The 9387-nt window shown below is 38.8% G+C and overlaps 1 protein-coding gene across 2 annotated transcripts; it reads left to right on the top strand.

Annotated features, from left to right (window-relative positions):
- Positions 1–2853: 2853 nt before the first annotated feature.
- Positions 2854–8192, top strand: LOC149146794 (putative GTP diphosphokinase RSH2, chloroplastic). 2 transcript variants are annotated; one of them, XM_089450171.1, is made up of 6 exons: positions 2854–3760; positions 5632–5817; positions 6087–6547; positions 6670–6828; positions 6992–7352; positions 7519–8192. In XM_089450171.1, the coding sequence occupies exons 1-6, from the start codon at positions 3122–3124 to the stop codon at positions 7843–7845; spliced, it is 2133 nt and encodes a 710-aa protein (XP_089306297.1). In that variant the 5' UTR covers positions 2854–3121; the 3' UTR covers positions 7846–8192. The 2 variants fall into 2 exon arrangements, with proteins under 2 accessions (XP_089306297.1, XP_089306298.1); XM_089450172.1 differs by lacking the exon at positions 2854–3760 and adding an exon at positions 4721–5065.
- The last annotated feature ends 1195 nt before the right edge of the window (positions 8193–9387 follow it).

The following is a 9387-nucleotide window of genomic DNA, read 5'->3' as shown; positions in this document are numbered from 1 at the left end:
TGCATGGGGACTTGCATGAAGAAATCTATATGGAACAACCCATTGGCTTCATCCAAACAGACTCCAGCCTTGTTTGTCGACTTAAGAAATCTCTTTATGGTCTCAAGCAAGCTCCTCGGGCTTGGTATGCCAAAATGGATAGCTTTCTTTTAGAATCTGGCTTTTCTAGGTGTTATTCTGACAATACTGTCTACACCAAGAAAGTGGGCAACTCTCTTATCATCCTTGTTCTTTATGTTGATGATCTTATTCTTACTGGTAGTGATCCCAACCTTATAAACCATGTGAAGTCCAGCCTTAAAAAGAAATTTGAAATGACAGACTTAGGACACTTACACTATTTTCTCGGTCTTCAAGTCTTGCAATCCAAGGAGGGTATTTCCCTTTCCCAGTCCAAGTATGCTTGTGATATTCTTCGCCATTTTCACATGGAAGACTGTAAGCCAGCCCCTTCTCCCTTTCAGTCTGGAGTCAAACTTTCAGTCTCTTGTACTTCTCCTGAAGTTGATGCTACCTTATACCGTCAACTTGTAGGAAAACTCTTGTATTTAACCCATACTCGTCCTGACCTTTCCTTTGCTGTTGGCCTTGTTGCTCGTTTTATGCAAAACCCCCGTGAAAGTCATTGGAAAGCAGCCAAAAGAATACTTCGTTATGTTCGAGGTACAGTACAGTTTGGGATTCATTTCAGTGCCAAAGCAGCTCCTCTATTAGTTGGTTTCACTGATTCTGATTGGGCTGGTGACCCTGATGATCGGAAGTCTACTGCCGGTTATGTCTTCACTCTTGGTTCAGGACCTATTACATGGGCTTGTAAGAAACAGGCTGCCATCTCTCTTTCGTCAGCAGAAGCAGAGTATCGTGGTGCCGTGGAAGCTAGTAAGGAAGCCTTGTGGCTTCGTTAGATCCTATCAGAGTTTGGCTTTGAGCAGCAGCATCCAACCACACTTTGGTGTGATAATCAAAGTGCCATTCAGCTATGCAAAGATCCAGTCCAACATCAGCGCAGCAAACACATTGAACTACACATGCACTTCATCAGAAAGCTCATTCATGACCATGTTCTTGAAGTACAATATTGTTCAACAGATGATCAGGTTGCAGACATCTTCACAAAGGCTCTCACAGAGGCGAAGTTCACTAAACTTCGATATATGCTTGGAGTTCAGGAAGTTGTCACTAAGGGGGGATAGGCTCTAGTGCCTCCTTCCTTCTCCTATTGTGTCATATTTGTAAATCCTTCAATCCTATCCCAAGTTGTTCTTAAGGGGGGATGTTAGGATATTCCGACACATAGGATATAGTTAAGTTCAACTTGGTCTAGTGTAGAGTTAGGTATAGAGTTAGGTAAAGTGTGTTTCTTTACCGTTGTACATTTTGTAACTTACAATCCGACGGTCACGATATGTAGTGATCCGACGGTTCACTCTCTCCTCGGTATTACCGACACTTGATCCGTGGCTTGACACCCGATTGGTCCATTAGTTCTATTTAAAGCGCATGGAGGGTCATTGTTTGGGTAATCCGTGCATGAGAGAAGCTTATGTAAATTTTCATTCTTTGATTAATAAATTGCCTGTAGTAGCCACGTTGGCGCAGGCCGTGGACTGTTTCCCTCTTTGAGGGTTTTAACCACGTCAAAAATACTGGTGTATTGATCTGTGATCTGGTTGTGAGCGGTGTCCTTTTGGTGTTCTTTCTGAGGAACTTACCCTGTAAATTCCTACACATAACTATTTTAATAGTCACTTTAATGAAAATTTCTTTCTTTCTTTTTATATATAGAAAACAAATTCAATACTTAAAATAATTTTTTCCCCTTGTGTGTGTGTTTTTAATACAAAGTTGATATGTGATATACTTGATTCCTCTCTACCTTGATTCCTTAATTTCTTTAGAAGACAAAGCAATTTTAATAATTGGAAGTGCTATTGTTGTGGATTGCTTTTGTGCTTAACATGAAGTTGACATGTTGCATACTTGATCCCTCTTTACACATGATACATCTAGAATTAAGATGAATCTATGATGATTTTAAATAATCATGGCAAACCCATACATATCATGCTTTGAGAGGGATAAAGTCTCTCCAGGTTAAAAAGTCTATCAAAGTAAAATAAACTTGATTCTTAAGTTTGCTTTTATCTTGAGGAATTTCATCGCTCTCATGCATTTCAATATTAACTCTCTCTCTCAAAAGCAATTTTTAGTATTTTTTTTAATATTAAATACATTTTAATAAAGTTATTCTAAGTGGTTGGGAGAAAGGAATAGAAAGTAAATTTTTAATAATAAATACATTTTAATAAAATTACTTTCTTTCTTTTGATTTTAGAGTATAAAAATATTGACTTTATTATTTTGAGTAAAATTTAAAACGATTTTTAATTCACAATGAACCATAGTGGTTGGTTCCAAATGCGTACGCCAAAAAATTCTCTCATATAATTTCTAAAAAAAAAAACTTTATTTAAATAATGAAACATGTTAATAAACTAACACTTATAAACCTAAAATACAAATAATTCATTTCAAATGGTATTTTCAAATAAAATTTACTATCGACAAAATATATAAACAAAATCTAACTATTTTAGATTTTAATATTTTTCATCCAATATTACAATTCATTAAAAAAAAAAAAAAAAAATAAATACACCGATGAATATACAACACAAAAAATCTCTAAACGTACTGAATTTACTGCAATGTCCTTATCACTTCCTCAAATGCCACGGCCTCCCATGTAGTGTACACGCAACATTGGAGATCTAAAATTGAAATACAGATTACTGTGTCTCTCACGCAATGGGATATACTCACTCCGTCAAAAGTGACGGAAAACAGCCCTCCTGTTTTTCGCGATGTGAGCGCCGGTTAAAACCCAGGGATATCCCAGCGCAGAAGACGTCAGGAAGCGGTTTTCTAGATTCATGAGAAGCTTAACTCCTCCTTCAATTGGGAGACGTGATAAACAACCCTCCATGGATAGCGAGATTTTGTCTGCATTGACATCTCCCGCCCCAATATAACTGCCGAGGCCTAGTTCGGAAGGGGAAAACAAATTCTCTCTCTTTGTGGGTCATTTGCACTTGCATCTGGGTCTCTAGGGGTCTGAATAATGGCGACTTCAATGGCCGCTTTCTTCGCCGCCACCACAACAACATCACGAGCTCACCCAACAAGTTCTTCAGACGATTTATACGGAGTCCAGAAAACCCCATTGATTGGGGGCCTCTCTTCCCTGTTTGCCACTTCTGCCGTGAAGAACTCCGTTGCCGAAGGTATGGGGTTCGAAACCCGGAGGTCTACCAGTAATACCCATATTGATTTGGGCATTTCAGACATCCAATATGTATATTCTCCCCCTTCTTGTTCTTCTTCTTTGAAGCTGAGAGAACAGAGCAGCCCTGTTTCGGTTCTCCAGGCCCCACTGTCTACACCTTCTGGAAGATCATATAAATCTAAGCCTGTATCATTCAGCCATCATCATCCTTTGGAATCTGATTCACAGCAAAATTTGAAGAAATGGGAGGTATTCAGTATTAGCAGGGATATATTCCTACGCAGCGCCTTGGGTTCCTGTGTTCCTGTGTCGGATGAAGAATTCACTTTCAATCTTGAGGGGAATTTTCTCGCAGGCACTCAACAGCCCTATGCGGAAGAAATGCTCCGAGATGCTCAGTCGCAGCACCAGATTTTCAAGGAGGATTTCGTGATGAAGGCCTTTTACCAGGCTGAGAAAGCACATCGAGGCCAAGTAAGTTATTTCGGTTTTGCTTATCTAATTTTTTTCAAGGCAAATTAGGGACTAGGATTTTGGTTTAATTCAAAATTGTTCACTAGATTTTTTGTACTGGACAGTAGATAATTTAATGATGATAATTCGTTTGGGATTCTGCTTTAGGGTAAAACGCATTATCTTCAGTTGTATAGGTGATGTTTTGGATGGGGTTAATGTGATCAGTTATGCACCGTAGTTCAAAACTGTGCACTAGATCCATGTCGGCGTAGTTAGTTGTTTATGGACTGAACAGTAGATAATCTAGTAGTGAGATTTTTATTTTGATTAGTTGTGTACTGTAGTTCAATACTGGACAAACTTATGTCGATGTGATGTGCATACTTGTTTTGATGACGCAGTTCGGGGCCATGTGGATACCCAATCCCACTCCATGTTCTCTTCAAGAATTGTCATGTGTGTGTGTGAGTGTTAAGCATTTCGAGATTAAGTACTGAGAGCAAATTCAAGACAGATCAATTCACCTGTGTTTATTTCCTTGTGTGAAACAGCTTACCCTTGTTCTCTTCAGGCCAGCCCTTTTCTTTTACAGAAGGAAAAAGTAAAAAAATTGAAACTAAGCCTGACAGATCTTTTTAACAGATATCAAGACCAAATAAATCAATTGACATTTTATGTGTATATATATCCTAATGTGAAATGGTCATTGATGTTGAACATGTTGTCACAAGCAAGGACTCCAGTCTTCTTCTGAACAGTTATTAATTTCTAACCAGGGCTGTTTGTGACTCGAACTATATTGAATATTGCCTTTTAGCTGTATTCACGTGGTTAAATTTTCAGTGAGTGGTAAGTACATGTTCTGTCTTTGACATCGGTAAGCTGAACAGGTGAAGGTCACAGATTCTTTTGGGAGATACCCATGTTCAAGCCTCATGAAGGACTGAAATCTGAAACTGGGCGCAATTAAAAATAGATGATGTCAAGGTATCTTGGAGCTGGCTGTTGAGTCTGAGAGAGAGGATCAAGAGGCAGGCACCACGTGGGAGTCATTGATCACTTCGAAAGAATCAATACAATGATAGATGATGTCGTTATGGGAGTGAGCAAGGTTGAGGGGGCCTAGCTGTATGATCATGGGGGTAACACGAGCAAGGAAGCCCGGCTCTTCTAACATTCAATGCTACGGGTAAGAAACTCCGGATGGAAGACTGGTGTGTGATCGAACCTGGAGAGCAGTGCTCTGAATGGGGCTTTCCTGAAGCTAGGATCTCATGGAACTGTTCTGTTTGTTGGGGATGTAATCTGTTCCATGTTAATGTGGTGTGTGGTTCATATTCCCTACGAAAAAAACTGTAATTTGTATCATGGTAATGTGGCATGGGGTTAGAGAGTTGGTCAGGGATCAAGTTTAAGTGGTAGGTTTCAAGGAGGAAATCTTAATATGCTTTTAGTGATTTATTGGGACGCAATTGTGCATATAGGTTTGTTTGTTGAACCTAATAATCTACTTGAAAGAGGAACCAGGAAGAATATTTAACTCTTCCATTGGAAATAAATTCTGATTTTGAGCTGCGGAAACTTAGGGCCCAAGTGAGACTCTGTGCTTGTTAGGCACCCATGTTATCACTGCTTGAGAGGTCCATGCCATGAATATATAAATTGGGTCAATTGCTTTTATATTTGATAGGAAATTATCGAAGTATGTCAATGTCATCTTCTTACTCTAGTGAATTCATTTTAACATTTTCAACAAGATGATTTCATGCCACAGATTGTGCCTGAAATCACATTTCTGTTTTGTCTGATATAATTTCCTGTTTTTCCACACTCAATTTGCCAAATTTTGCCAGTTAGTTGATTTCTAAATTTATGTCCTTTTCAATCAGGTGCGAGCCAGTGGTGATCCATACTTAAGGCACTGTCTGGAGACATCAATTTTGCTTGCAACCATTGGATCAAGTGAGGTTGTTGTAGTTGCTGGGTTGCTCCATGATACACTTGATGATACATACATGGACTATGGCCAGTTGTTTGACATCTTTGGAAATGAAGTGGCAGATTTAGTTCAAGGGGTATGCACTGCCGTGATCAATATCCATTGATAGTTTCTGTTAATCATTTACAGAAAATGCTTTATGTGTTCCATTTGGGTCTGTTCATTTTTGAGAGTGGCACTGATAGTATAGTATCAATGTTTTACTAACATTTTTGTTCCTCCTGTAGATGTCCCTTGCCCCTGTACATTCTTTTCATTTGTTGGTGTTAGGTCCATTTTTATTGTGGTTGTTTAAGTTCTTGACTTTTTACATCTTCAAATAATGGTCAGCTTTCGTGTTGACAGGTGTCTAGAATAAGTTTGTTCAGCAAGCTTGCCCGTGACAACAACACAGCAAGTAAAACTGTTGAAGCAGACCGTCTCCACACAATGTTTCTTGCAATGATGGATGTGAGGGTAGTCTTGGTCAAATTGGCAGATAGATTGCATAACATGAGAACCTTGGGAGTTCTACCTTTTTCAAAGCAACAACGATTTGCAAAAGAGACACTAGAGATTTTTGCTCCCTTAGCCAACCGACTTGGAATTTGGAGTTGGAAAGCTGAATTAGAAGACCTCTGCTTCAAATATTTGAAGCCAAGGGAGCATGAAGAGCTTTCTGCCAGGCTTGCTGAAGGCTTCAGGGAAGCAACTATCATGTCTGCAATCCAAAAGTTGGATAAAACTCTGAAGAAGGAAAAAATTTCTTATTATGATTTATGTGGCAGACCTAAGAGCCTGTACAGCATTCACCGGAAGATGTTGAAGTAGGCTTTCTCTGTTCTTTGCACAAAATGTGTTGTAAGCAGCCAGTTCCTTTTTAAGCTTTGAACTTAATTAATTATAACATTTATTGCTGATTCACTCTAGGTTCATTTGGAATTGTCAGGAATAAGCAGCGAATTGATGAAATCCATGACCTATGTGGTCTTCGCTTGATTGTCTTGGATGAGGCTGACTGCTATGCTACACTGCGGATTGTTCACCATTTGTGGCCGAGTATTTCTGGGAAGCTGAAGGATTATGTTAAGTGCCCAAAAATTAACGGGTATGCTAGTGTTTACCAACTAGAGTAATCTGTTTTAATTATTTAAGCATAATACATCATTCCGCTCTATTAAAGTTACATCATTTATATATTAGGTTAGGTACAAACCATTGGGCTTTTTTGGGTTACTGTCCTAACACTTGTCGTGGTCCAAATGCTTTAGGTATCAGTCTTTGCATACTGTTGTTTGTGGGGATGATGGTCTTCCACTGGAAATACAAATACGGACTAAAGAAATGCATCAGCAAGCTGAGTTTGGAGTTGCTGCACATTGGAGGTACAAGGAGGGTGAAGCAACACACTCTTCCTTCATTCTTCAGATGGTCGAGTGGGCAAGATGGGTGCTAACATGGAACAGTGAGATTATGGACACTAAACTGCGGTTATCTCCCCAGGATGCAGACTTGAGACCACCCTGCCCTTTCCCTTCACATAATGATGGCTGCCCACATACGGATAAATTCTGCAGCCCACCATGTGGCACAAATGATAGTCTCCTTGTAATTATGTTAGAAGATGATAAAGTGAGTATGGTATTATTAAAAACACCCTATTATGATGTAGTTGCTTTGCAATCTGCTTGTTTTGAAATTCATTTGCTAATCTTTTACTCAAATTTTTATGTATGCTGTTTGAAATTTCTACCATATCAATTTCATGAATAAAGGATTGCTTATTGCTGTTATACAGATGACTGTGCAAGAACTACCTCCAAATTCGACTGTGAAGGACTTGCTAGACAAAATAGCTTATGGCAGTTCACCTTTTACATCATATGGGTTGCCAATACAAGAGGAACTGAGGCCAAGAGTGAATCACAAAACTGTTAGCGATCCTTGTCAGAAGCTGAAAATGGGTGATTTAGTTGAATTGACTCCGTCAATACCACATACGTCTTTGACTGAATACAGGAAAGAAATAAGTCGATTGTTTGGTAAGGCAGATAAATGCCAGGATGAAACAGGCCATATGCTAGGAAAGAATTCACAAGTTGCAGCTGTGACATCACTAATGTAGCAACTGGCCAATTGTTTTTGGAGTGAATTAGAAAGAATGGCAATCAAAAGATTTACCTTGCTGAATGCCTATGGTCTGGCTTTCGGTTAAGGTGTTATATCCACAGTTAGTTGGTCGTGAATTCTATTGTGGTGATTGTTATTGTAAATAGTGTATACAAATGCATATTATAACATTAAGGCAGAAATTTCCATGTCTAACATTCTTCTGAAAAAATGGATATGGATATGTACAAGCATTTGCTGCTCAGTATCTTCTCTGTTTAACTTCTACACCTCTGTATATAATTCAAGCAAGAGAATTGTGCCATTAATAGCAAGAGGGTTGCAGCATTTTCAACTGTTGCAGTGGTTAAGGAATGAGGTAATTTGTTTTTCCTAACCTTCATTCCTTTGTCTCTCTGAGCTCAACTGCTCAACTCTTGAGATTGGAATCGTGGCAAGTTCTGTAAAAAATACTATTTTGATTCATACCAAGCTTCTGAGTAGCAAGTTCACCTACTTTCTTGGCATGAACAGATGTTCATGTTGTTTGGATCGACCTTAATAAAGACTACACTATTGCAATGAGATTCATATTCTTTGCACCAATTTTAATTGTGGACCTGTGGCCAATTGTAGTAAGAGTTCTAGTGGTCTGTTATGCAAGAAGGATTGATAATAATCAAAATGGGCATGAAATGAACCACACTACTCAAGGTTTTCTGTCCGGAGCATCAAATGGTGGAGACCTTATCTTCTGCAATATATTTTAGAGAACTCTGAATTCATTCATCCTGTTAAATTTAAATATTAAATTGCCAACACTTTCACTGCTTTGACATGATTGTTGGTAACATGTTTATAGTTCATCTTAGTAGCAGTTTGAATTAAGTATTCAGACAACTAAAATGTTAATCAACAATGATGCGCGTGAAACGTATAATTGAATGTGATATTGGTGATATATTAAAAAAATTATTCCAAAAATGCCCCTGGTAATCCATTACAATCGTTGTAGAATATGATGCCCTAACAGACAAACGAAAGAATATACGAGGCTGGACTTATCCTGTTCCACTTAGAGAGATATCGCTGCTATGGTTGCTATCCCTTTTCTTTTCTTTGCTGAAGAGTCATATGGCCAGAACTGGTGGCATCTTTCTCTTCTGCTTTTTAAGCTCACTGCAAGATTGATCCGCTGAGTCATGCAACTTTTAGACGCTTATGGCTGCCCTGCAGTTGGAGCTGCATTAGAGCTGGGAACGTCCTTTTATGTCATGAGATGGAGATCTAACTGAAGGCTCACCGGATTAGTTCCCTTCGGAGAAGACTTCCTGAGTTCACTTTGGTGGTTTGGACCACAGAAAATGACGCAGGAGCATCCCTGGTGGATTGAAAATTCCACATCACCCAAAAAATAATTGTTTTTGTTTTACTAATTTTGAATTTTTGCAGTAGTCCTACTATAACAAAGGGCAAAGGGACTACAACGTAGAGACCAGTGCATAAATGTAGGGATCTAATAGTAAGATTACACATGGCCCTGGTTGACTGGGTCAAC

Source organism: Pinus tabuliformis, chromosome X, assembly GCF_031772625.1.
Source record: "Pinus tabuliformis cultivar Carrire ecotype Pingquan chromosome X, CPIR1, whole genome shotgun sequence".
Taxonomy (NCBI): Eukaryota; Viridiplantae; Streptophyta; class Pinopsida; order Pinales; family Pinaceae; genus Pinus; species Pinus tabuliformis.
Note: the sequence above shows the minus strand (reverse complement) of the source record. Positions and strands in the feature narration are given on the sequence as shown.

Coding starts and splice junctions, on each gene's coding strand:
- LOC149146794 (XM_089450171.1), top strand. CDS start 3,122: ATGGCGACTTCAATGGCCGCTTTCTTCGCCGCCACCACAACAACATCA. Junction 3,761..5,631: donor AGAAAGCACATCGAGGCCAA/GTAAGTTATTTC, acceptor CTTTTCAATCAG/GTGCGAGCCAGTGGTGATCC. Junction 5,818..6,086: donor TGGCAGATTTAGTTCAAGGG/GTATGCACTGCC, acceptor TCGTGTTGACAG/GTGTCTAGAATAAGTTTGTT.